Genomic DNA, 27,917 nt, shown 5'->3' with positions numbered 1-27,917 from the left:
TGTAAACAGCATTCTTTTATTTATTAATTTTTAAAAATATTTTTTAGTTGTCAATGGACTTTATTTTATTTTTTATATATGGTGTTGAGAATGGAACCCAATGCCTCACACATGCTACACAAGTGCTCTACCACTGAGCTACAGCCCCAGCCCAACAGCATTATTTTGTGTGTGTGTGTGTGTGTGTGTGTGTGTTAAGTATGTTTTGTTTTGCTATAACTGATAGACCCAGCCTGATTTTTTCTTAAAATTGGGAGCCATCTCGCCACAAAGCCATGAAAAGATAATTTTGGCTTTACTATAAATTACTGCAAATTCTGAACTTGCTTGAAATGCCTGCTTGTGCCTTGAACTCACCCATGCCTGGCTCTTTCTGACCAGATAGCAGCCCCCTCTGAAACTTTAGTGAGGCCTCATAAATCTTGGCCTTCCCTGGCCAGATAACGACCCTCTCTGAGGCTCTAATGACCTTCATAAATTCTGATGCCGGGGCCAGCAAAAATGTAAACTAGCCTTTGTGTTATGCTCGTCAAAGCTTTGTTATCTGTATCCCCCCCTTTGTGTAACTTTATGGGCTATAAAGCTGGGCTGTAAGAAAGCTGTGGGGCTGTCTTGTTCCCACAGTTTTTGTTGGGAGAGGCAGCCTGGCTGGCTGAAGTAATAAGCTTGCTTTAATTTGATTTTAATTGGAGTCAGTGGTCTTTTCTTGCATTCTGGTCTAACATTTTGGAGGCCCCAGCGAGATGACCCTGCCAGACCAGACCTCAAGACCAGACTGCTAGAAATTCTAAAGCCGGCCTTCGCTCTGGGGCTCCCGGCTTGAGAACCACTCTAAGGGGTGCGCTTGAGACTTTCCAAGGCCTCGGAGTGAGCCTTAGGTAATCGGAGTACTGCAGTGAACTGCCACCCTAATACAATTAGCAAGCATCTGGTGGAGGAGGCCTCCATAGGTAAGTGGCGCCTTTATAATATCTGGTAATCAGTTAAGGGAGATCTCTTCTGAAGATAGAGAAGTGGCCTGGCGAGGCTCACATGCATGTACTCCTGTCCGGGATAGTAATGAGATATCATTCTGTCCTCTGTACTGTTCTGTAGGGAATTCCTTTGGAAGGGTAGAGAGGTGCTGACAGGCACGAACATGCTCCTACCCCAGGAGCTTTAGCAAGATGTTGCATTGCTCCTATGTTTTTCAGTTTCAGCGCCGGGTTTCTGTTTTCTTGTATTTTGTTCTGTGTTCTGTTTTTTTTTTTTTTCTGCCTTTTTTGTGTGACTTCTGTAGTAAAAACTTAAGGAAATTGGACATGAAAATAGGTGATAAAGCAAGTTAGCCTGACAGCCCTTTGAACTGTGTTTTAAGGAACTTCGATAAATTTTATCCTTGTTTTGTTAAGCAGGATTAGAGAAGTCCCTAGTTGGCTGCCTGGAGCACACCCACTGCAGAGGGAAATGCCTGCTAGGGTTCTAAGAACTGAGTATCTCCCAGATTAACAAGTGAAACTCTTTTAAAACCCCTTGTCCCTCCAGATCAAGAGAGTCACAATCTTTGGGGCAGAGTCCCCTGTGTTTCTCCTTTGTTAGCAAAGCAATAAACCTCCCTTTTTTCTTTTTCTCAAAACCCTGTCCTCATTATTAAATTGGTGTTAATTGGCTTCAAGGTCAGGAACCAAACTTTCAGTTACAAATTTTGACACCTCAGGGAGAACTCTAAAGGACGGTCCCTTCTTAGGGAAGCCTATCACTCCAAACAACTGCATGCCGAATATGTAAGGTTAATTTTTTGAGAGTTGACTACTGAAAAGTTAGGAGATATCTGAGCATGCCTGGGGTGGAACCGAACCAGAGGAGCTAATCCTGTAAGTAAAAGGAGGGACTGAGGGACTCCCAGCAGTTGCTGAAGCTCCTTTTGCTTCGGGGAACTCCCACCTTCCTTCCCTGCACTGTAAGGATTATGCCACCTCTGTCTACTTAAACAAAAAGAAAAAAGAAAAAGGGGACACTAAATGCAGTAAAGTTTCTTGATTTTACATTTCAGGTTGCCCCTCTGTGAAAACATCTGGCCACTCGTGGGGACATCTATGGTGCCACTGGTGTAGGAGTCAAATAGAAGTTAGAAACTTGGGGAGATTTTTTTCTCTTATCTGCTCTGTTTTAAAGGTTCCTGTCTGACGGCCATAGTTTGGAGCTCCTTTCTGTCTGTTTGTTGTTGTATTTCTTTTTATTAAATTAAAATTTTTATTAAATCTTTGTTTATATCTGTTTCTGTCCCTTTAAGACATGGGCAATAATGTGTTGTATTATAGATTGTTTCTTGGGAATGATCTTGGCTGAATGTGTCTCTAAAAGATGATGTTTTATTGTAAAAATCTGGTATCTGAATGGGTTTTTGAACCATTGCACTATCTTGCAGTTAAAAGTTGGGTTTAGGTAATTGTTTAGTTTATGATTTCACATAATTCATGCCAGAGAACTTAAATACTTATGATGGAAAACTAAAGAACTCTACTTCCAAGTTGGCAAGTAACTCCCAATCATTCAGGTTTTTTCACCAATTTTTAAATTGGGTAGCTGGGAAGATGTCACTGTGTATACCAGTGTGTTGATTTGGACAAGGATAGTAAATCATAGTATGGTATCTCTTTCCTTCAGTGTGTAGGACTTGGAAAAGGAAAGTGTTGGATTGGGGGTTGTTCTGGCTTATTAAGATGTCGAATAGCAACAGTCTTAAAAATTTTTAAAGCTTAATTTTGGATATAGATGGTAGTGTGTGGTTCTCTTTAGGAACTTCAGAGCAAAGAAAATAGCTTAATGATCCTGAAGAGATTTCTTCTGATGGTAGCTTTTATATTATCAAGTGAGATCCTATTTTCAGTTTTGTGTGAGCAAGTTTTTCTAGTGTAGAAAAATTTTTCCTTTGACAAAACAAGATGAAAAGGTATAAAATTTTGTGAATTGTATCTTAAATTTGTATCATAACATGAACTTGTATCATCAACATCTGAACCTGAAAATTATGACTTATGGTTAAAATGCCTTAGGCATGAGGTGTCTGCTCAGAATAGTAGTTTTCCCTGCCCCTTCCAGACCTCAGCCAGAATTTATGTTGAAATGCAAATGAAAGAAGCCTGCAAGCTTAGTAGGAGACTGATCTGAGGCCTAAGGGGGAAAAATAAGTAAATTGTATGGTATTTACTAATTACTGACTGGTCATATTTTTTTTAGGACTCTTGCTTTTTCTTAGATTCTATATTTTTCTTGAGCTCATGATTTTGATCCTACAGACCTAGGTTAATGTTTTTCTGATCAGTTCTATCTTTGATCAACTGTGGAGTTTTTAAACATTGCAATGGAGATTTCACCTGCGATAAGCCACAAGGCCTTTACTACTGTGTTATGTGTGCACACTTGTGTTATGTGTTGTATGTCTATTTGTACATATGTCCGTATATCCTATATATGATATACAAATTAACAGATATAAGGAGCGCTCATAAAAAAAATTTAAAAAATGGATCCAAAGATCTTTAATTCATGTGATTTAAATGGTTCAATTTAAATTGGGTAAACAGATAAAAATAAATGTTTTTAAATTTAAGCTTACAAGTTTTTCTAGGTGGTCAAAAAAACTAATAAAATATTAATGTCTATAAAATGTCTAATATGCCTTGGTTCTAGGACTTTCCTTCAACAAGGAAAAATAATGGCTAACGCTGTTCAATACACTTGTCTAATATTTTGATAAAATAAGTAAAGTAAATTTGATATGGGATTACTCATTCATGAGTACTTTTGTTAGATATCTGATTGATTTACTAAGGTCTGTATAAGTTTGTTTTTACAACCAGTCATGTGTTAAAAAGACAAAAATTTCTTGGGCTGGGGATGTGGCTCAAGTGGTAGCATGCTTGCCTGGCATGCGTGTGGCCCGGGTTCGATCCTGCACCACATACAAACAAAGATGTTGTGTCTGCCGAAAACTAAAAAATATATATATTAAAATTCTCTCTCTCTTTAAAAAAAAGTTTCTTAAAACATAAGTTTACCCATACCATTGTGTTTATTACATTTTATTTCTTTTTTTCTAGAGCAAGCAACCATAAAAATTAAACAACTGGTTAAATAAGAACTGTTATTTTAGAGCATTGTACTGTCATTTCTTTAAAAGCTAAATTTGGTTAATATTAAAACATCAATGTAATTGTGATGCTATTAATGGGCTCATATCTTCCAGGTATACAAGTCTTTAAGGTAGAAGCTTTAAAAAAGCATTGTATCAAGCTTCTAAAGTTGTATGGTAATTTTAAGCTTAAAAAAACATATTGGGGATTTATTTACCTGTTATCAATAAGATATGTAAAGTTTTATGTTACTTTTTACATTGGGGAGCAATTTAAATGTATTTTTAAGTTAATAAGAGCCTAATCTATGTAAAGGTTAATATTGTAAAGTACAAAGTATTTTGCTACCTTTCCACAAAAGGTTAAAAATTTTCAGCCTTTCTTTAATTCATGTTTTAGATGTGATATTATATTGTGTTAGCTAATATTCATGTAAACTTGAGCAACAATTTATGTAAGCTTTGTAAAATGATGTTTAAAAAGCAAAGATCAGCTTCAGAACTAGAGCACTTAAGATTTATGAAGAGCCCTGCCTTACCTGAGAATAGGCTCTGTGTCCCATCTTACTACGTGTGAGAATGACTATGAAAGCAGTAGGCCAGATTTCAGTACATTTAAAGTTATGTTCAGGGCTGGGGATGTGGCTCAAGCGGTAGCATGCTCACCTGGCATGCGTGCGGCCCAGTTCGATCCTTAGCACCACATACAAACAAAGATGCTGTGTCTGCCGAAATCTAAAAAATAAATATTAAAAAAAAAAATAAAGTTATGTTCAAAAGTTTTTTTTTTCTGTCAAGATTACTAGGATCTCAAACAGGGGATATAATGTGTAACTCAGCCAAAATTCAGGATAGCTATTACACAAACTAAATATGTTTTTACTCTTGTTAATTTTATTTTGTAATTTCCTTATAAATGATCTAAAGAGTCCCTGTGTTTTGCAGAGGTGTTGCTTTAAGAACTGTTTCTCCTTTGTTAGCAAAGCAATAAACCTCCCTTAAGAACACAACCTGGGTTAATTTAAGATAATAAGTCATCACCTACAAGACAGATAGGATAATACAGACCCCAATTAAATAAAAAAGATAAATAATTGTAAAGTTATAGACATTAAAGCTCAGTACTCTTAATATAAGGCTGTTAAAATTTATTTTCTGGATGTTTAAGATTATGTTTTAAAATTAAAGTTAAATTAAAAGGGCCAAGAAAACCAATATTTGGCTCTTGCCCTCTGAGTCAATCTGAATCCAGGGAACAGGGGACTTCTCTAAAGAGCTTTGCAACTCTGGGCCACATAACCTCCCGATCAGGGAGATTAATGAGACCACTGGAGAACAGAAAGCCAATCAGTGCATTTGCTATAAAGAGGAGGGTCATCGGAGAGGGAGACATCCCTGATGCTTCCAAGGGAAGCCACATGGTCAAGCAAGACCTGGACCCATCCTAGCACAAATGGCACTAACAGAACTCAGAAGCTGCTCTCAAGTTTCCCCAGGAATGACTCCCATAAAAACTCAGCTGACTGTTAACAATAGATAGAAACAAAAGTCAGTTTGACTGCTTCATCTTAAACAATTAGCAAAGACAGTTGAAACCAAAACACAGCCATTCCAGGACATTTAAAATAATAATAATAATAATAGTAATAATAGTAATAATAATAATTATTATTAGGCATGAGGTGTCTGCTCAGAATAGCAGTTTTTTTTTATTATTATTACTATTATTATTTAAGGTATACACCTTATGTTAGCCTCCCAAAATAAGTAAGACTGGAGGCTACAAAGTAGGATTCTCAGACAGAATTGCCTGATAACTATAAAAAGAGACTATCAAGAGGAGCTGCCAGAGACAGAAGTTTTGTTTAAGGCCTACAGATATTCCTAACCTACACAGGTAGGCTTGGTGTTTGCTAGTATGATTATCCATCCCTGAGTAACAGAATTAAAGGTTTCTCTATTAGACACTGAGGCTCTAATGACCTTCATAAATTCTGATGCCGGGGCCTGCAAATATATAAACTACCATTTGTGTTATGCTCATCAAAGTTTTGTTATCTGTAACCCCCCTTTGTGTAACTTTCTGGGCTATAAAGCTGGGCTGCAAGAAAGCTGCTGGGCTGTCTTGTTCCCGAGGTTTTTGTTGGAAGAGGCAGCCCGGCTAGTCAAAATAATAAGCTTGTTTTAATTTGATTTTAATTGGAGTCAGTGGTCTTTTCTTTCGTCCTGGTCTAACAATAACAATATATGAGAATGGGTAATTTATAAAGAACAAAGATTTTAAACACTTCTGGAAGCTGGGAAATTCAAAGTCATTTCTTGTGAGAGTCTTTTTGCTGTGTCATCTCATGGCAGGAAACTGAAGTGAACACATAAGTGATGGGGAAGGTGACTGAACTCATCCTTTTATCAGAAACCCACTCCCATGATAACTAACCCATCCCCAGGATAATTAACCCATTCCCCCCATAACGGCATCTAGCCATTTATGAGTGTAGAGTTTCTTTTTCTTTGTTCCTTCTTGTGGTGCTGGGGATTGAACCCAGGGCCTTGTGGGAGGCAAATACTCTACCAGCTGAGCTATATCCCCAGCATGAGGGTGGAGTTTCTAAATGCTGAGTCACATGAACAAAAATAGGACACATGAGAAATTATTGATTCCAGGTTTGGGGCATGGCATTTATAAGAGGAGCCTGGAACTTGTGCTTTAAGCAAGACTACTTGAGTCATGTTAAAGGGACATAAGAGCCAATTTTAAGGAGCTCCCATAGGCAAAAGCTAGGAAATCTTGAAACACATAAAATATGTTAAAATCCACGTTTCTAATGGCACTTTAAAAAATAATCATTCTTCACCTATGAATCTAACTCAGTATTTTGATAGTTGGTGTAGAATCAATTCTTTTTTCTTTCTCTTTTTGGTACTAGAGATTGAACCCAGAGGTGCTTTACCACTGGGCTACATCTTCAGTCATATATATATGACTGAAGATGTGTGTACACACACACACACACACACACACACACACACAATTTAGCTTTATTTATTTATTTTTATGTGGTGCTGAGGATCAAACCCAGTGCCTCACAATGTGAGGCAAGCACTCTCCCATTGAGCTACACCCCCAACCCTTATTATTTATTTTCAATTTTAAGACAGGGTCTGTCACTGAGTTGCTTAGGGCCTTGCTAAGTTGCTGAGGCTGGCCTCAAACTTGCCATCATCCTGCCTCAGCCTCCTAAGCTGTTGGGATTATAGGCATTTACCACTGTGCCTGGCTCCTAGAATCAATTCTTCATCCTACTTTTCTTTTATGAGTATTTTATAACAGCCAAATAGTTGATGAGGAGAAGTTTATTTTTTAATATAAGAATTACAATAAATAAGTGCTTGCTAGAATTGAAAAAACAGTTTTCCAGATTCTAATGAAATTATCTATCAGTTTTAGACAGTGATCATGATTGATTGCCAAAACTAGTAGGTGGAAGGTGCAGCTGTTTAAAACGATGAGATAGCCCTTATTTTTTACTGTCCCTGAAAATTTTTCATAAAAAACGTCTCTCTCTTTCTCTCTCTCTCTCTCTCTATATATATATATATATATACACACATACACACACACACACACACATATACATACATAATGCCAACTGTTACCTATGTGTTTATATGTATAAATATGTAAATAAATTTTTGAAAGGATATACATCAAATTGTTAATAGTAGCTATCTTTGGTTAGTGGAGTTATGGTTATTGGTGTTTCTGTGGCTGTTTTGTTTATCAGTATTTCCTGATTTTTCTATTGTGAATTTTGGATTACTTGTATATTTAAAAAGTTTTTTAAAGGACAAAGTTTGAAGGGCAGATGCAAAATTTTTTTAATCAATATTTAATTTGTTATACAATGAACAAAGCATTATGGGTATAATTTCAAAAATTTAATTTGAAATAAATAAGATGGGTATGTAAAGTTCTGAATTTAAGTTAATAAGTCAGTTATTTTCCAAAAGTGTATCTCAAAAATAGAACATAAGTTGGAGTGGGCTTGAAAAAGTTGATTTTAGAAACCCTGAAACTTTGATTGACTTATTTAGGCCAACAGAGTAAATTAGCAGTTAAAAAAATCTAGTGCTGGGCTGGGGATGTGGCTCAAGCGGTAGCGCGCTCGCCTGGCATGCGTGCGGCCTGGGTTCGATCCTCAGCACCACATACCAACAAAGATGTTGTGTCCGCCGAGAACTAAAAATAAATATTAAAAAAAAATTCTCTCTCTCTCTCTCTCTCTCTCTCTCTCTCTCTCTCTCTCCTCTCTCACTCTCTCTTTAAAAAAAAAAATCTAGTGCTTGGATGGGGTGTTATACCAAAAAATATTGTGTCCTTAGTAAGAGGTTATTGCTGGTGTACCCTGCATGGGTTAGAGCACATCTGAAATGGCTGTTTGTTTTAACTCCTTACTTTGAGTGGAACAAATGAAGTGGAGCAATGAAACAGGACCTGCATAGTAGAGGCCTCGTGATGTGGAGATGGCCAGCCCCGGTAGAAGGAACCTATGGGAAGTGTGACGGCAGACTACAAATATTTTGAAAGGGTGTTGTGGGGAGGAGTGATTACAGAGTAAATTTATTAGGAAGCAGTTTTCACTTAAGTCAGCATAGGGAAGAACTTTCTATTCTCATTATCCCTCAGGGAATTGGGTCTGTTCACAGAGTGGCAGAAACTGGGGAATAGCTGACAAGCATCTTAGAATCAGTTCTTTAGTTGAGAGGAAAATGGGATAGCCTGAGCTCAAGATGTTTCTACCCTCGAGACTTAAATCGACAAGAAAGAAATATAGGGCTATTTGTGTACAAGAAATAGAGACTAGATTAAGGTTGGATCACAAGTATTTGCCTGTCATTTTCACTTTTGTGACATTCTCAGTGTTTGAGGTTTACCTCATTAAGTTTTATTTTAATTGGGCACAGTGGCACACACCTGTAATCCTGTACTCAGGAGGCTGAGGCAGGAAGGTTGCAAGTTCAAGGCCAGCCTGGACAACTTAGTGAGACTGTGTCTCAAAAAAAAAAAAAAAATGCTAGGGATGTAGTTCAGTGGCAGAATGTCCCTGGTTTGATCCCCCGTACCACCCAAATCAAAAACATTTCATTTTTGTATTAGAAAGTGGACTTGGGGCTTCAGTTTCTTTCTGTCTTAACCAGAGGGCACTGATCTAATGGCTATCTAAATGTAGAAAACCAGATTTTATCTGAGTGTACAGGGAAAGGCTGAACAAGTAAACCACAAAACTAAGTAACACTTGATGTTTAAGAGCACAGTCTCTCCCCCTTAGTTTTCTTACCTGCAAGATGGCAACAGTAACACCAAGCTTGTCCAGAGCTTGGGAGCATGACCCTCATTATGCATTTCACTCCTTCCTTCCTTCCTTCCTTCCTTCCCTCCCTCCCTCCCTCCCTCCCTCCCTCCCTCCCTCCCTCCCTCCTTTCCTCCCTCCCTCCCTCCTTTCCTTCCTTCCTTCCTTCCTTCCTTCCTTCCTTCCTTCCTTTTTTTTTTTTTTTAATGATGCTGAGGTTTGAACCCGGGACCTTGTGTATATGAGGCAAGCATGCTACCAACTGAGCTATATCCCTAGCCCTCACTTGTATATTTATTGAGGGTACCTACTCATTCAAGAAATCATGGGTGAATGAATAAATGAATTAAATCACAAAAGTCCTTTACTTGACATTGGATACAGTAACCTGAGCTTATTGAATGTAGAAGTGACACTCTGTAATTTGACACTGAATTCAGTTCATTTCATTGTACATTCCAGTCTGCCTTCTGTGTTCTGCCTACTTTATGAGAATTATGATTCTTGAATTAGGATTAGTTTTGTGGGGACTTGTTTTGCAAAATGACTTATCTTTTTTTATGAATGGGTTTTGATGATTTGAGAATACTTTGATGTGATGTCTTGAGTCATTTTTGTTCTGGGACTCAGAATATAAAGTTTATGCCCAAAATATTTTTGGTTGAAACTGCTAGTATTTTTTTAAGTTACAGGTAATTATGATTGGGTTCCCTCTCAGATATTGATTCTTTGTTTCCATTATTTTCTAGAGAATGAAGATCTAGAAATCACCAAGGCCACCTCTGATCTAGCACCCCATCCCTCGCCCCACAGGTAGGGGAAAAAAACTGTTTTGGTTAAAGTGCATTCAGAAGTTTTATCTTCTGAGAATAAATTGGTGAATTGGTGAAAGAAGCAGACAGCAGTTTAAGAGGGATGACAAGTAATTAATCAGCCTTAAATGGGCCTGGGGACAATGTCAGATCTATTATAAATTTTTCTTTTACTCTCATAGAATAAAACCAACAAATAATCTAGTGTCATGTTGTTGTTAATCTGCTCCTGAAGACTTTATTCAAGCGTGAAAACACTTGAAATAGACTCCAGGTGGACTTGTGAGAGAGTGTATTTTTTTTTTTAACCTAAACTATGTGTGTGTGTACACAGACAATTAAAGGCGATTTTTTTGTCATGTAATTTTCAAATTAAACCATTATGATAACCTCTAGGTTACTGTAGGTTATAATTTCCTTCCCTGTCCGTCACATTTACCCACCATCACTGATATCAGAGTGTATAGCAGAATTCTGAAGTCTAGAATGAGAGAAAACCAAACATGAATGGAGTAATTAGTGACTCTAATAATTGATGAACACAGAGCTAGTAGATATTGTAGTCCAATTGATACTTTCATGGTATGTTATTTAAAATCTGTGGTGTCCATGCCCCACACAAAAGGCATTTAAAAAATCTCTTAACTTTTTGAGTTATATTTATAAGTTTTTTCTTTTTTTGTGTATGAAATAATTTGGTTAATATTATAATATAGTTGGTGATAATAATACTCATACTTTATTAAACATTTATCTGTAATAATGATAATAATAGTAATGATAATATCAAAATATCAAATATTCCTATTTGCTAAATATTATACCAGGTGTTAAAGTGTATTATCTCATTTAATCTTCAACCCTAATGAAATAAATAACTACTTTTTTTTTTTAAGATGAAGAAGTGAAACAGTGAGTTCAATAATTTGCCCAAGTTTCCATAACTATAGCTTATCCTCATACCAGGAATAGAGGGTTTTATATATGTATATATGTATATATTTTCTTTTTAGTTGTAGATGGACAATACCTTTATTTTGTTTATTTATTTTTATGTGGTGCTGAGGATTGAACCCAGTGCTTCACACGTGCGAGGCGAGTGCTCTACCACTGAGCCACAACCCCAGTCCCAGGAATAGAGGTTTTGAGTTCTGTGCTTAGAGCTGCTAAATTATTGTATATAACAACCTTCCTCCAGGCTTTGGTTATGTGAGACAGTTCACATTCTCATCAAGCCCCCCCCCCCCACTCCTTTCTATCTTCCTGCCTCTGTTCCTTTTTTGCATATGTTGATTTGAAGGCTCTTTTGGCACAGAATGGTTTTATCCTCCTAAAAATAAATATATTTTTTGAAGTAGAAACAGAACATTCTTAGACCAAAGGAAATTTAATTTAAAATCTTGGGAGTCAAGAAAAAAATCCAGCAGGTCTGATGCTGGAAGCTTAGTGCTTGTATTTTGTGTCTACAGGAAATGGAAACAACAAAACTCTCTGTCGTTTTAGTGAGGCTGGCCAGGCTCTCCCCACCCTTTGGGCTGTCCTCCCTGTTCCAGTTCAGCACAAACCAAAAAGCTTAAATTAACTTGGAGATTTTTCCTCTACGTGACTTATCACCACCATCAAGTGATTTGCAATTTTTCTTTCCCAAAATACCCTTCAGTAATCCTCCAGGACATAAAATGCTAATGTGAACATAAATTTATGTGGCTGTTGCATGTCCAGTTTTAAAAAAATTTATAAGTAGAACCATATGTTCAAAATAACATATTCAAAGGCAAAGACTTGGTTTTATTTTATTTTTGCGATCCTGGGAATTGAACACAGGGCCTTGCACATGCTAGCAAGCCCTCTACCATTGAGCTGTACCCCCAGCCTGACACTCAATTTTAGTGCCACAGTAAGATCAAGGAAATGGGGCTGGGGATATGGCTCAAGCGGTAGTGCGCTCGCCTGGCATGCGTGTGACCCGGGTTCCATCCTCAGCACCACATACAAACAAAGATGTTGTGTCCGCCGAAAACTGAAAAATAAATATTAAAAATTAAAAAAAAAAAGATCAAGGAAATGATTCAGATTGACTCATGTAGTCCCCCCATCCCATATTATAAATGGTAATATGATCCAGAATTCCTTTTTTGTTCCCAAGTTAAAATTAGCATATTAATTAATTTATTTTTTATTTTTTTTCATACCAAGGATTGTACCCACCGGCACTCAACCATTGAGCCACATTCCCAGCTCGTTTTTTGTGTTTTATAGACAGGATCTCAACGAGTTGCTTAGGGCCTCACTGAGTTGCTGAGGCTGGCTTTGACCTCAGCAATTCTCCTGCCTCAGCCTCAGCCACCTCCTGCCATGGGGATTACAGGCATGCACCACTGTGCCCAGCTAGCATATTCATTTATTAATTCAACAAATATTTTGGGTTGTGTACTATTTATTCATTCACTAAATATTTGTTGAGCATCTACTATATACTTGGTATTGAAGGTACTACAAATGAATAAAACAGTCCAAGTCACTGGTTTCACAGATCTTATACTGTAGTGGGGGAGGCAGACAGAAAACAAATATGTAGCATGCTTCATAGAATCTGAGTCGTCATCTCACCTGTAAGATGTGCTGTTATCTGATGTACCACCAAGAAAGAGAGTCTAATAGGGACACCAACAGCCTGCATCTTCAATTAAAAGATAGAGACACAGAAAAGCTCAGCAAGAAAATATGAATGTCTCAAACTTGGCACTGTTTAAGGGGAGGAAAAATACCTTCCCTGAGAATATGAACCACAAATCGTAGTCATCAGTTTGTTGTCTAATTCACTCTGCTCATGTGGTATAAACAAAATCCTTAAACAGAACTTAATTTCAGGGTGTCTCAGGCTGGTAACGTTCCTGCACTGGGAGAAGCACACACAGCCCTCCTGTGGGAGAACTCAGTGTTAGTCTAGACCTATGGCACTTTTAAGACATCATCAGTTTTTAAGAGATCCTATATTTCAGTTCTGTTAAAACCCAAAAACTGAGGGATGGGGTTGTGGCTCAGCTGTAGAGTGCTCACCTAGCACGTGCAAGGCCCTGGGCTCGATCCTCAGCACTAGATAAAAATAAATAAATAAAATAAAGATATTGTGTCCAACTACAACTAAAAAATAAATATTAACAAAATATTTACACAATAAACTAATGTGTATCTTGCAATCAATAAAATATGTTACATAGTATGTCAGGCAGTACTAAGTGAAGAAACATGAATCAGGGTAAGGGTATGAAGAGTGAAAGGGTCAGGGAAGGAAGAGCCATTTCACACCCTATATCTAGGGAACCTCATGGAATGGAATAGTGGTGCAGAAAGCTGAAGGAAGAAGGCAGCCATAAGTGAGCTAGAGGAAGACTACTGCAGGCAGAGGATACAGCAGGAGTGGAGAGGAGTAAGAGAGTGTTGGATGTGACTGAGGAGCATCAAAGATTCAGAGGCTGCAGTGGCTGGAGTAACCTTCTACAAACTAGGGATTCTAGGAGATGAGGTGAGCGTGCTCGGGGGCGGGGCTTGCTTTTACATGCTGTGCATTCAGAAGGAAGGAGGCCCAGACCCTGACATTAGGCTTGCCTTCTAGAAGAGGGGACAGAAGAAGCAGAAACAGACTAAAAGTTTACTGGGTTTAATTAAAAGTATTTTAAAAAGTATTAAAATAAACTCACAGACCAATTTAAAACTTACACTGGATCACTCAAGCAAGCCTGATTCTCTTGATTGCTCTGATATAGGTGGAAGGCCTTGGATAATCCAAAAGATGGCTCTGTTTATCTGAAGAAGAGATAATTTATAAACTAAGAATTACTTTTCTTGTTTACATTAACAAAGGAGAAAAGAAGAAATAAAGAAATGATGCCCTAAAATAGGGCATCAAATATTTACACTTTAAAATATTATTGTGGCTCCCAAAGAACTTTTTTTTATGTGAGTTTTGTAAGGTCAGGCCATGGTGGTGACCAAAAGGAGGCAGATTTAAAAAGCCTCTTATGAGGATTTATTGAGATCCTACTCCTGGGCGGAACTCTGTCAGACCCACAGAGTGGATAAGAGGGTCTGCGGAGAAACCGCCTAGGGGATCCACAGGACTGGAATTTGATGGGGCTTAGGGCAGGAAGGGAGGGCTTGGGACAGGAAAAGGGGCTCTTAGAGTCCCTTGTCCCACTGGAGTTGGTGGGGAGAACTGGCTGAGATCCAGGGTTGGCCAGGAGACCCTGCGGTTCCCTCAGTGCCTGATGGGTGTTTCTTTCACCTGCGGGCTGCCCGGTGCTTTGTTCCTAAGTCACCTTCATCGACCTGACAAGTTTTATCTATCAATATTTACTATATTAGAAATTAAAATGAAAAATTAGAAAATAGTTATTCATTCACTTAAAAACAACAAAGTTTTTAACTTTATATGTATTAGTTTAAATAACACGTTTTAAAAGAAAAGCAGCTAATTTCCAAAGTAACAGTAATGTAGACATTGTAAATCTCTTTAATGCCTGGATTAATAAAAGCCCAATTAGATTCTCATCTCTGCTTCAAGTTGCAATGTCAGATGTCTCTGGAAAATTCCACTGCCCACTCTTGACAGTAAGAGTTAAAAGGAAATAATATTTTATTATTAGTATGAAAACACAGATTTTAGTTGTATTTGATTTTACAGACTCCGTGAAGGGTCCTAAGGACCGCAGGAATCCCCAAACTATCCTTAATAACTGTTGCTCTAAAAAGCCATGTCAGTTTGAAAAAAATTTATATTTTAGTTTTAGGTGGACACAATATCTTTATTTTATTTTTATGTGGTGCTGAGGATTGAACCCAGTGCTTCATGCATGCTAGGCGAGCACTCTACCACTGAGTCACACCCCAACCTGCCATGTCACTTTTTATTGGCAACATATTTTCAAAAGACCTGGGGTATTGTGCTCCAGCCCTGATACTTAATTCATTTTCTAGTCTCTCTGAAGCCAGAGAAATGGAGGGACGCATGAATCATTCCTTTGCCTCTTCAAAATCAATTATTCACATAGCTGTGTTTTCCGTCATTAGGATAGTTGATTATTGGGCTTAAAAGGAAAGAATGGGATGCAGCTTCATGGGAGAGTAGTTGCTGGTTATGCAGGAGGCACTGGGTTTGATCCCTAGCAAAAAAAAAAAAAGCAATTGCCTCTGGCAGTGAACTGGGATATCCTGGGTATGAAATGGAGCTGCTGAAAGACTTTGCCCCTGAGGTAACTGTGGAGAGGGACGGCCTTGCAGATCATCTGGCATTGCTGTTCATCAGCCTCTGACTTAGGCAGGCCTCCCACCCCTTGCTTCCTTCTGGTGACTGTATAGAACCAAACTCAGAGTCTATCTGTTGAAATCGTGTGGAGTACGTCCCAGAGTGAGGAATAGTCAGACTCATGAAAGCGGAGAGTAGGATGGTGGTTATGCACAGGTCAGGGCATAGGATAGAATGGGGAGGGGCTCGTCAAAGGGTTCAAGGCTTCAGTGAGATGGGGGGAGTAAGTCCTGGAGATCTTTGCATACTGTGGTGACTATGGTTAATAATAATTTTTTATACTTAAAAATTGCTAATAGATTTTAAATGTTTTCACACAAAAAAAATTATGTGAGGTGATGGGTGTATTAATTAGCCTCATTTGATCATTCCACAGTGTGTGTGTGTGTGTGTGTGTATAATATTTTACACATAAATATGTACAATTTTTATTTGTCTGTTAAAATAAATAATAGAAATAACACCAACAAAGAAAATCAGACTGGAAATCCATGTCAGATGACAGAGCTGTTTTCTATGGTTCTCAGAGCCTGGGACCTAGCTTTGTCAGTCCATGTGCCCACTCGTGGTCAATGCCTTACTGTGGGCCAGTTCAGCCCCTGGCAGCGGGGAGCTGAAGTGACAATGGACCTAAATGCAGAAGGCAGAGAGTGGAGGTGGGGTGTCCTTTGAACCCTGTTTTATTCTAGAGTTTCTCCAAGACTGTTGTGCCTTTCTGAAGAGCCCTTGAATTGACATGCTCTCTTCTTCTGGGAGGCCACAGATGGTATGTCCAGTGAGTAAGGATGCCACAGAAGATCTGCAGGGAGCAACCAATCCCTCCAAGGCTCCAGCTTTGGTGGAACAGCATTTGCTGCCTGCAGACCAGGCCCACGTCCGCAACCAGGTAGGGAGCATATTCTGGCTCGCTCTCATACAGAGGAGTTTGGGGCACTAAAATTTAGATACATAATGGAAGGGTTGGAGTTAGAAACCATAGTGACCTTGCTTCCAGAATTCTCTCTTTGTTCCCTTTATAGCATTTCATTCTTAATTGTTTTGTGAATGATTATCTGTATCTCGCACAGGTCCTGTTATTCTATTAGCACATAATAGGTACCTTTTCAAAAACTGAAGTTTTGGAAGAAATGTTAAGTGTTCAGTGTTCTCTAAAATCCTCTTGATGTGAAGGACCTTGGCATTGGACTATTTTAGTTTCACTTTTCTGTGGAAGTTTTACTTAGTATTTATGGTAAAGATTCTATAAAAGTGGTGTTGATAAGCAGTGGTCCTCTTGCCACAGAGGTCTTCTTGCCATAGAGATATGGATGGTAGGGATTGTATGTATTATTATTAGCATAGATATTATAATAACAATCACTATTTAATAAAAACAGCAAGCATTATAATAACATTTGTATAATGCTTTATAGTTTACATAAGTTTTTTTTATCTATAACACTATTTATTCTGAGAACAGCCTTGCAAGATGGATACCATTGTGACCCCCTTTACCAAATGAGGAAACTGAGGCTATGGCTATGCAGCTAAATGAGTTGCAAATGAAATCTGTTGTTCAACCTTTTGGAAAAGGAAGGATTCCTTTAGCACACTAGTCAAAGTCTGATTCACTTCATCTAGCAATGGAGATAATAACTGGATTGCTTATTCTGCCAAAACAGATACTGTGAAAACCTAGCCTGGATGCACCGTAAACTTGATTTATTTGTTTCTCACAAATACAATTCCAGCCTCCTAACTGTATTGCTGACTCGCTGCTGCACTTTCCCCAGTGGGCAGTAGGTGTAGATTTCAGTAGGTGTGTCCCAGCTGGAGAAGGAAATAAGGCATAATACCATGAAACAGTCTGAGTGATTTGAAGGGAAACCCAGCATAGAGAGATAGTAGGCTACTGTATGGGTTATCGAGGGCTTTGGGTATCAAGTGCCATTTGTATTCGTCCATACATGTCAGGTATCAGGCAGCAAGTGCATTCTTCAAATGCAAATCCTGGGGCTGCTCTAAGATGAAATTGTTTATAGAACATAGTAATGTTGAGGGTGAGAGCTTGAGGTGTAGATGAAGGAGAGGGAGGGAAGAAGAAAAGAGAGGGAGAGTGAAAATGAGAGGGAGGGGGAACAGACTGAGACTGGAAATCAGTTTCTCTATGCAGCATTTTGTTGAACTGGCTGATAGTCATATAGAAGTAACCGTTGAGTGGGACATAGCCTCAGTGTAGAAGTAAATCTTGTAGCCAGAGGCTGTGTGGCAGAGTGGGAGTTGAGCTAGATGATGGGAGCACTGGCATGAGAGAAGCCACAGACAGTGCTATGCAGGCTAAGGTGAGACCAGGCATGGCCCAGAACACTGGATGCCAAAGGCAGGAGCAAGCTGAGAGGATGTTTGTGGGGAAGGATTGTGAAAGGGTATGGAGCAAAAAGACTTCTGTAAAATTGCAAAAGGTAGGAAAGAACAAGAAAGAATCTTTAACCCAGGGAACATTTTTCTTTTAAAGTAGAATTTAGCATGGTGTGGTGTCTATCCCAGCTACTTGGGAGGCTGAGGCAGGAGGATGGCAAGCTCTGGGTTAGCCTGGGCAACCTTTCGAGGCCCCGTATCAAAATAAAAACATAGAATAAAAGGACTGGGGATATAACTCAGTGGTAGAGCACTTGCCTAGCACGTGTGACTCCTGGGTTCAATTACTCATACTTACAAAAAAATTAGAAAAAGAAGAATTTATTAGCAACTTGTACTTGGAAAAAAAAGGAATATTGAATAGCATGTTAAGCTTCAAATTGGGGTACTGGGAGAAATAGGGGAGGGGGGCTCACTTTCATTTAGAAAGAGGTTAATTGGAATCTGCCACTTCAGTGTGTCCTTTAACCAGAGTTCTGATGTGCAGATGGCCAAGTACAGAGTTCCACAAAGGTCTGGAGACATTGTTATGATCCAGTCTGAGCATACAGGAGCTATTGATGTTCTTTCAGCTGATTTGGAATCTGCAGATCTTCTGGGGGACCACAGGAGAGGTAAGACCTCTAGAAATACAGAAAATGTTTTTTTAAATTTCTAATAGACATGTAAAGAAAGGTAGGCAGATGGAAGGGAAGAAAATTACTTATGAAAAGAAGTGAGAGAAGCCAATAGCAAGAATGTCTTTGTGGCAACCCTCCCTAAGCAAAATGCTGGGTGTGGGACCATTTCTCCACAGTTTTCCAATAGCACACTTCCTGTCCTTTCAGTTTCCCCACCTCTGATGGCTCCTCCATGCATCTGGACCTTTGCCAAGGTGAAGGAATTCAAAAGCAAGCTGGGCAAAGAGAAGAACAGCCGTCTGGTGGTGAAACGGGGTGAGGTGGTGACCATCCGGGTACCCACTCATCCAGAGTGGAAGCGTGTCTGCTGGGAGTTTGCAACTGATGACTATGACATTGGCTTTGGAGTTTATTTTGACTGGACCCCTGTAACCAGCACTGATATAACTGTGCAGGTCAGTGATTCCAGTGAGGAAGAGGATGAAGAAGAAGAAGAGGAGGAGGAAATTGAAGGTAAATTTAATTTTAACATAATTGGCAGTTTTCATTTCTACCTTAGCCTGACTTCTAGTGACTACTTCTTGGGTTGTAGCAGTCTTCCTTAGAATGCAGGTGTGAAGGGATCCAGCAGCACTGTGGGCACAGAATCCAGCATCACAAGCTAAAGTTAAAAGGTGCGGGGCCAAAGTCAGACCCTCAGAGAACATTCCAGTAGGGTTGGTATTGATGCATCAGCTGAAATTTTCTTTCCTTTTAATCAGTACCTAATTGTTTCCTCAACCTTTTTTCTGGGGGTGGCTATAGGGTTGGAGCAGAGAGAGAGGAGTCACTGCTTCTGTATGTAGAAGCTGGGTTTTTCACATCACATGGAAACCTGAAGTTATGTTGCATTTCTCTCTTATTTTAGGGCTATTTATTCTTAACATGGAGCCAAACTGAGTGAATTTGCTAAATGTACCCTTTTTTTCTTCCATGCAAACTGTCTTAGCTGTCTGACTGCTCACTTCATGGCTAGAGCAGTTTAAAAGTAGTATCTGAGCTGGGTGTGGTGCTGCACACCTGTAATCCCAGCTACTCAGAAAGCTGGGAGTTCAAGGTTAGCCTGGACAACTTAGTGAGACCATGTCTCAAAATAAAATAAATAAAAAGGGCTAGTGTGTAGCTCACTGGTAGAGTGCCCTTGGATTCAATCCCCAGTACCGTGTACAAGAAGAAGAAGAAAAAGAAAAAAGTAGTCTCTGCTCCATTCTAGCTGTTACTTGTAGTGTTTACTCACGATGGCCCTGAGATATTTTGAGGGGGGAGGTAATCTAAGAGTAGATTCTAAGCTTTAGCTGTTTTTTGTAGTTTTTTATAGAATCTTAAAATCAGTTCCTTAGCTTCCTTCTTTGCATCTGTAAGGAAATCTACAGGTATTTAGAGAAGAACCTTATGTCTTATTTGCCGCTTTTTAGGAAACCAAGTGGAAGTTTTGGGGTCTCTCTGTACAACATGTTTATCTGCATTTCCTACTCATGTAGGCTAGTCCTTTCACCTACTGAATGAAAGAATTTCTTGATATTCCCATCTAAATATGTCATTCTACCCCCCAGAAATACCCAGACACGTTTGGAGCTCATCAGGCTAACTCACTGTTTCTCAGTGTAGACATTGGCATTTGGGATGGGTCACTACTTTGTTATAGAGGTAGCCTGACTTTAGCACTCCTGCACCCTGGAGCACTAAATGCCAGTGTCACTCAGTAGTCACTGTTTTGACCAAAAAAAAAAAAAAAATCACCATTTTTCAGTTCCCTATAATAGGAAGCCAAAGGCACCTCCCCTTCTCACTGAAATCATCAGGTTACCTGGCTCATCATCTCACCATCCAGTAGGATGTGTTCATCTCTGAACTCATATCCAAATACTGCTGTTTGCTTCTGCAGAACCTGTCCCAGTGGGAGATGTGGAGAGAGGTTCCAGGAGTTCCCTACGGGGTCGCTATGGGGAAGTCATGCCTGTGTACCGGCGGGACAGCCACCGAGATGTGCAGGCTGGCAGCCATGACTACCCTGGTGAGGGTATCTACCTGCTCAAGTTTGACAACTCCTACTCTCTGCTACGCAACAAGACCCTCTACTTCCACATCTACTATACTAGCTGAAGGACTGGTGAGACAGAGGGCAGGCTGTATTTGCTGGCTGACACAGGCTGCCAGCCGGAGCCTCTTGTTTTAGATAGACAAGAGCTGAAAGTTCCGCGGGAGGCTCCTGAGCCTCACGTCCTGCCTGGCATGCCTGACTGTTGACCCCGTGTAGCTTTTTCCCCTTCTTGGCTTCTGCAGGTGGTGGTGTAGTCCCCTGTTCTGTAGTCCCTGACTCATGCTCTTGTTGCTTCAGATGCCAGCAAATCCCTCTTTGAAGGCACCTATCAGGCAAAAGCCTCAAAGGAAGTAGGATGAATGTCTTTTACAAATAGATTGGTGTTGGTACAAGGTTTATCAGTCAGGTTGCTGCTTGCTCCTCTTGAGAGCCTATATGCCAATGTGTTCAGTGGCACCCACCCTTTTTACTTTTTAAGGTGCCAGAAGAGGGAAAAGCACATTGCCCATGAAGGAGCCCAGTGTCTTGGACAGAGAAAGCTCTGTCCATCCTCTCACCACTGCCATATTCCTGCCTGCTGGGTATTCTTGTTCTCTAGCACAGGCTGCGAGACCTCACTGCCTTGGAGGGGTACTATTATTCCTGATGGCTAGACCCCTCCTTTTTTCTCTTTCCTAAGTCTGTGTTTTTGCCATACAGCAAGAACTTTCATGCAATCTAAAGTAATGATCAGTGTAACCTAAGATCTTCTGGGAGGAAAAATGGGCTCTATCACTTTCTGTTCTAAGAGCTACTTTCCCTTACCAAGGCCACTAGCAGTTGATGCAGAAAGGGTGGAAATTAGATACTGAATTGATCTTGGAATCCACCTTTGAATTTCTAGTGTTACTCAATTTTTAAAAAATTTAATCCAAGAAAGAGGGATATCATCAGAGAGAGGTTTAAAAAAGAAAAAAAAAAACACTCCAGATTCCCCCACCACATTTGTTTGTTTGTTTGTTTGGTTTGGAATTAAATGCAGTGAAACCCAATCAGATTTTCAAAGTTTCTGGATTTAGGGTTTTTTGTATTGAGGGCTAAAAGCTTTTGGTGTTCGAAGTCTCTTAGGAAAGGGACTGCTGCTGATTGTACATGTTCTTTACCTGACCAAAGCTTGCACCTGGTGACAGCCTTCCTCACTCTGTTCACCCGAGGCCTACGAATGCCAGAGTGCTATGGTGCTGCAGCGGGCAGCCCCCGGGTGCCAGGGCCTCTGGGGAAGAAGGAGAACAGGGTGAGGCCAGGACTCCAGCAGTCATCTGTTCTTCTTTGTTTCTTGTTCCTGTGTGAAGTCTGTTACTCCCGTTGAATTTTGAATAATTAGATTTATTTATTTATTTATTTTTTAAGCACATTTCATTTTTGCCTTTGAAACAGTTTCTTCTGTTTCTCAGAAGGCTTTCCCATCTGCTCTGAGCCACTGAGGCCACCTCTTCTATAGAGTTAAAAATGATTGTAGGAGAATTTGGGAGGTGACTATGTTCATTCCTACAGGTCAGTCCTGTGATGCTCTGGGAGGCGTCTGCCCCTTCAGAGATGGATGACTGCAGCCTGCCCCACGTGTAGGTGCAGTCCAGCACTCCTGTGAGGAGTTCTAAATGGCGAGGGAGCCTACTTGTTCTCTGGGAATTGAGTGCAGAGGAATTGACTAGCCAATCAATGACTAGCCAATCACTGTGATTCCAGGATTTCAAAGTCCTTTGCCTCCTCTGACACCTTTTCATGATGTTTTCTTTGGCTCATTCCTTTGTTGTGTGGGTTCCTCACCCCAAGCCTATCCTCCTACAGGAGTGGTCACTTGAACAGCAAGACTTCTCCCAGTAGGTCTGTAGTAGTGTCTATGTCAGGAACAAAGGACCATGAGTCCTAAGCCTCTGTTCTCCTGGGAGCAAAGCGAAAGTAGGATAGGGTGTTGTGGATTGCCATGGCATTCCGTTCTCTTGAGTGGCATCATACCTCCATTATTGTATCACTGCAAATGTGTTTTGTAGAGGATCACACTGACCAACATTTATATATCTTGTAAGAAATTATTTTAGTGACTGTTTGGGCAGTGGAGAGCAAATATGTCATGGGTCATTCCTTACATAGCTTTGTGGCCACTCTTTCATCATGAAGTTGAATCATGCCTTAGCTAATCAAATATGGTCTTTGTAAAATAATTTTCTACTGAGCTGTTTTTCAGTCGTTGAAAGCCTTGCTTATTTTTTCCTGATAATTATCAACCTATGACTTTATCTCAATATGGAGCTATCAGGTCACAGGTAGCAAGCTCCCAGGGATAACATGCACCATTTATTTTTTTATTTTTGTCACGAGAGTCTCTTTGCTTATTTTCTTTGGAATCCTGGTTCTGTTGTATCAGGGAACCCCGAGGGACTAGTTTTCATCACCTCTATGTGCCTGCTATTGTCTGGTCATTTTGAAGTCCTGGGCATTCCTTACTGTTTTTTCCTCCATAGTGTTTCTTGGTTTCATTAGCACAAATAGCTAAAAGAAGATAATCTCACAGTCTAATACATTTACTATTCTCATATTAAATTTTTGGAATAATTGAACTTTAGAGACAAAAGTTATTTACTAAAGCACAGGTAAAATTACTTGAGAACCCACAGCCCAGCAAATTCTAAAAGGTGGCCACTTCCTCAGGCTGTCCTTATCCATGTTTATCAAACAGTGAAATGAAGATCCCTGGCTGTCACTCTCACTCTATTCTCCGGAGCTCAAGTAAATATTAACAAACAGTTTGGGAGAAAGTCTGTGGAGCAGATCTTGGAATTCTCCACACAGAGTAGTTGAGTTCTAAAATTTCTTCAGTCCGTTTCATTTTCCTACTTTGTTGATAGATGGGGCATTTGGAAAGGAAGTTCTATTTAAAGTTGATTTTTCCAACATTTTACTATGAAAAATTTCAGTAAACAAAAAATAAATATAAACACACACACACGCCATGTATATCTTAAAATCATAAAGTGCTAATTTTAAATAAAGATGATTCTAACTTTTTGTGCTTTTGACAAGTATCCAGTTAGAGAATGTTCTCTGCATAGAGAGCACCAGCTCTCCTGTGTCAGGGTGCCCCTGGTTTTTAGCAGACCTGTTTCATTCAACATGGATTACCTGAGACGTGGCCTTCACAATAATGGTTCTTTTTCTTTTTCATCTTTCAAAATTCATGCTGTCTTTCTGCCTTCCCTCAGGCTATGATTTCTGCCACCATTCCCTCTAACTGGCATTTCAGTGTGAGGGTAATTGGGAGGCTGCTCTGGAAAGACTTGATTCTAATCTCTATTGCTTTATGATACACCCTCAGGACTCTGAAATTCAAACTCAATCCTCCTTTATCACTAAAGTAGGTAGCAACTTGAAATTAGACTATGCTTAATTTTTAATTAATTGATTTGTATGCTTTTTAAAATATTTTAATCTATTTAGGAAAGCAAAATGAACTTTTTAAAAAAGTATTATTTCGTTTTAGTAGGGATATAGAAGAGTTAAATTCATAAGCTTGCTGCCTTTTATTAATCAATGGGATTATATATTGTGAAATTCACAGTATACAAATTTTGTATTTTGATAAGCCCCACCTAATTCTCTCCCTCTTTGAGAGAATTAGGTGAAACCCAAGCCCTAAAGTCTGTGTTTTTATATTTTATTTTTAAAGACCACTTTTCTGCAAAGAGTTGCCTTTAACCTCAGTCTGTGGTTGTAAGGTATGGAGCTGAGGGACTCTGTATTTACATGAAAGACTAGTTCTAGCAGAGGGTGGCAGGGGTGCAAGGTAAACAGTTTTGTGTGGCTTGAGAACTGCCTTTTAAATTGATCAAAAGGAGTGCTATCAGGATAAAACAGGAGGGAGAGCAGAGCTATAGAATATATCCTGGGATTTTACTCCTATCCCATTTCATTGAATGTTTGAGTTGCATTTCATTCACTGGAATTATTCTCTAAGCCAGGAGCTTTCCTGGTTTCCTTGTGCTTTCTGGGGGATTCCCAAGCCCAATTTGCTGACTTTTCCAACAGGACCACCTAGTAGGTCTCCTCTGCTAAGTGTAATCCTGACGTGAGGATTCATTTCATCTCTCTGTTCTTTGGGATTTAAAAGCATTTAGTGCCATGGAAAAAATGGTAGAATTAGAGAGAGGCTGAGAGGAGTCAGTTCCAGATGTGGTCTGAATATGGCCAAGAAGGGGATGGTCATTTGACCAACATCACAGATGAGCCTAGAACTACGGGAGGGGGTTTGGGTAACACATAGACCCCCACAGGCTGACCACAGGGGCATGGTTAGCCTGTGTTGGATGGGCAGACACAGGGTACCTAGTACAGCAGGCTACTCTCATTCTTCCCCCATTAAACTTTCTACTTAATAGTTTTTCCTGGGGCTAAAAGATCCACAGCAACCTCTTTAAGTTTCTTTCCACATTGCCCAAAGTGAAGAATGCCTAGAAACCAAAATTTGTCACAATAAAGAAGCCTACCACCCCTGCAGAGTCAAGGTGGTTGAAGATAGAAAGCGAACCTGTCTGGTGGAAGGAAGGAAGGTAACTCCGTTGCTGTTTTAGGAGGTAGGCTTGTGAAGACTGTTTGACAGAGAGCAAGTCCTTGTATTCATTGTGATTGTGCTCAGGGAGCTACCGCATGTGCTTCTTTGGGAGGAAGTAGGGAATGAGTATTGAAAATCAGTCGTAAGATACCAGGTGCGGTGGCACACGTCTGTAATCCCAGGAGGATTGCAAATTTGAAACTAACCTCAATAATTTAGTGAGACCCTGACTCAAAATAAAACATAAAAAAGAAGTGCTGGGGATGTGGCTCAGTGGTTAAGTGACCCTGGGTTTGATCCCTGGTATAAAAGAAAATCACTCACACCTGGGTGTTTGCTTTCCACTGGTCCAGTGCTCTGCCTCTGGTGATCTCTATGGGAATGGGAGGAGACAGGCGAGTACTGCTTTGGCTGTGTGTGTCAGTGGCTGTCTTTAGCTCTGCCTAATCCATCTAGCACTTCTGGGCATTCCCAAGTACATCCCATTATTTAGGTGGTGAGGTTAGGGCAGAATTTGTGACCCAAAGAGAAACTTTGTTAAGCAGGTTTCAGAATCACTGCTCCCTCTGAAGTGTCTCATTGTTCCTGCTTGAACCAAGAAGGTTACATAGAACCTCTCCTATTTGAATCCCTTATCTCCAAGCTGAGGAAATACAATGAATAGTCTACAGACTGCAGTAGTATAGATGGTATGGCTCATTTATAAATTGTCATTCCTCACAAACCAAGTCCAAGGGCAAGACACTGGCTGTGACGTTGTCTGTAGTCCTGGCCACTGGTTTGAACTCACATCTGATTTCTGTTTTATGTACCTTGAATTCTTCTAGGCCCAAGGCATTTGTGCCACAGATACCGTCATGGCTTTTTTTCATCCTAAGATATGATGAAAAGGTGCCCTAGAACTAGACACATAGGCTTCTTGATGAAATTTCAGTTTTTTGTATCATTTTAAGAAGATAGTTTTGGCTTATTTGAGGATGAAAAATTAGGTGAAATGACTTTCAGGGACAAAGCATATTTTCTAAAGTTCTGATACAGGTTCATGAAGAATTCTGAAGTTTGGGTTGAAATATCATAGTACATAGTATTGCCAAAGAGCCCACAGTTCACTGTCAACTTAAGGGGCTCTTCCTGAACTCTCCTCATCACTCAGGGTTGAAATGCCTCGTCCGTAATGCTCCTTGTTATTGATTGTCATTGTTGATTCTTAGGTTCAGGCCAGGAATCATCTGGACATCATTATCTTAATTCCTTCTCTCATGTCCTGAATAGTACATTTTACTAAGAAATTCTCTTGTTAAAAATACTATTGTGTTCCTTTTTGAAATTATTGTCCCATAAGTGAATTAGCTTTTATTTAATCCAGCTGAGTTATTTCCATTTAGTTATGTTAAAGAACAAGTCAAGTCTGGAGAAAGCAATCCCATGACCCATGACTCTGGTGTATCCATATTTCCTTAATAACAATGGGAAGTGTTTTGAAATTCCCAGAGGAAACGCTGGGATGCTTTGTAAAAAAACGAAAGCATTTACAAATGCGTGTAGTCAGAGTGATGGACTGGAAGAAAGCAGACTGGGAATGGATGATGGGAGTGCAGGGAGGTGCTTGAAGATTTCCAAAACACTGCTGCACAGCATGTAGCTCACGTTTCTGGAGGTCTTGCTTTCGTGCCATCACTCAGATCTATCAGTTGATTGAAAAGCAATCATGTTTTCCTGATAAATATTTAAGCAATTGGCAACCACAAAGATGTTCTTTCCGTACTGTGCTACATCATTCACTGATGCTGACTTTACAAAAGGGGTCTGGAAGGAAATCTGTATCACAGTTTTGTCTTTTTTATATAAAAGTATCCTAACTAATCATTTATCAACTTGTTTTACATGTCACCCTCATGAGAAATGCTGTCAATATTTCCTATAATTTCCACGTTAAGAACTCTGTACCAAATTGTATTTGAGTCTTGTGTCCTGCTGAGAGGTTTTTCTTTTACAATACCATATTTTATCACCCTGTGGCATTGAGTGTGTTGCTGTGATACAGTGATGATCCTGAGCTATGGTTCTTTAAATAGCTCAGTTCTCAGTGTTTTTATATTATGTAACTGTTTTGTGATGCTTTTGTGCATTTCTTTGTCTTCTCTTCCAAGTTTTGAAATCTGTCATAAATAAACTTTTTCACTGTGCACCTGGAACATCTGAGTTGTGTTTTTACTTGATTTACATCAAACTCTTTTCTCTTTCCTCTTCATCTCACAAAGAAAGCTATTCTGTGAATTCCTTTATAATCTATCAAGATTATGTAAATTTTGAAAGAGGATGAAGATTAATGATAGATCTTTTGTCTGCATTTAAATTCAGGGCAGAATATTAAGAACTGGGAGAGCTGGGGTGGTGGCTCAGTGGCAGAGCGCTTGCCTAGCATGTGTGAGGCACCAGGTTCGATCCTCAGCACCACATATCAATAAATAAAATAAAGATCCATTGACAACTAAAAAAGAAAAGAAAAGAAAAAACTGGAAGCTAGGTTTGGAAAAAATTGGGTTTATAGTTATGATGAATAGAACATTGAATTTTAGTCAGGATTTGGTCCCTAGTGATGTTTATCTCCATATGAACAAACATACTCTTCAAACTTGGCACCAGTACTTTG

At 39.5% G+C, this 27,917-nt stretch overlaps 1 protein-coding gene across 6 annotated transcripts in view; it reads left to right on the top strand.

Annotated features, from left to right (window-relative positions):
• TMED8 (transmembrane p24 trafficking protein family member 8) overlaps positions 1-27,917 on the top strand; it is a 50,042-nt gene that overhangs the window by 20,585 nt on the left and 1,540 nt on the right. For 2 of the 6 annotated variants that reach the window (XR_014021552.1, XM_081290624.1), the window contains exons 2-6: positions 10,215-10,278; positions 16,339-16,468; positions 18,452-18,593; positions 18,807-19,112; positions 20,524-20,652. Coding sequence is in view for 5 of the 6 variants with exons in the window: in XM_081290624.1 (XP_081146750.1) it covers positions 10,215-10,278; positions 16,339-16,468; positions 18,452-18,593; positions 18,807-19,112; positions 20,524-20,652 (771 nt within the window). In the remaining variant the exon portion in view is untranslated. Of the gene's footprint in view, positions 1-10,214; positions 10,279-16,338; positions 16,469-18,451; positions 18,594-18,806; positions 19,113-20,523; positions 27,453-27,917 lie in introns of those variants that run through there. The other 4 variants (XM_081290625.1, XM_081290626.1, XM_081290627.1 and 1 more) reach the window with 4 other exon arrangements.

This window comes from Spermophilus citellus (assembly GCF_964194105.1).
Source record: "Spermophilus citellus genome assembly, chromosome: 4".
In the NCBI taxonomy this organism is placed as follows: Eukaryota; Metazoa; Chordata; class Mammalia; order Rodentia; family Sciuridae; genus Spermophilus; species Spermophilus citellus.
Note: the sequence above shows the minus strand (reverse complement) of the source record. Positions and strands in the feature narration are given on the sequence as shown.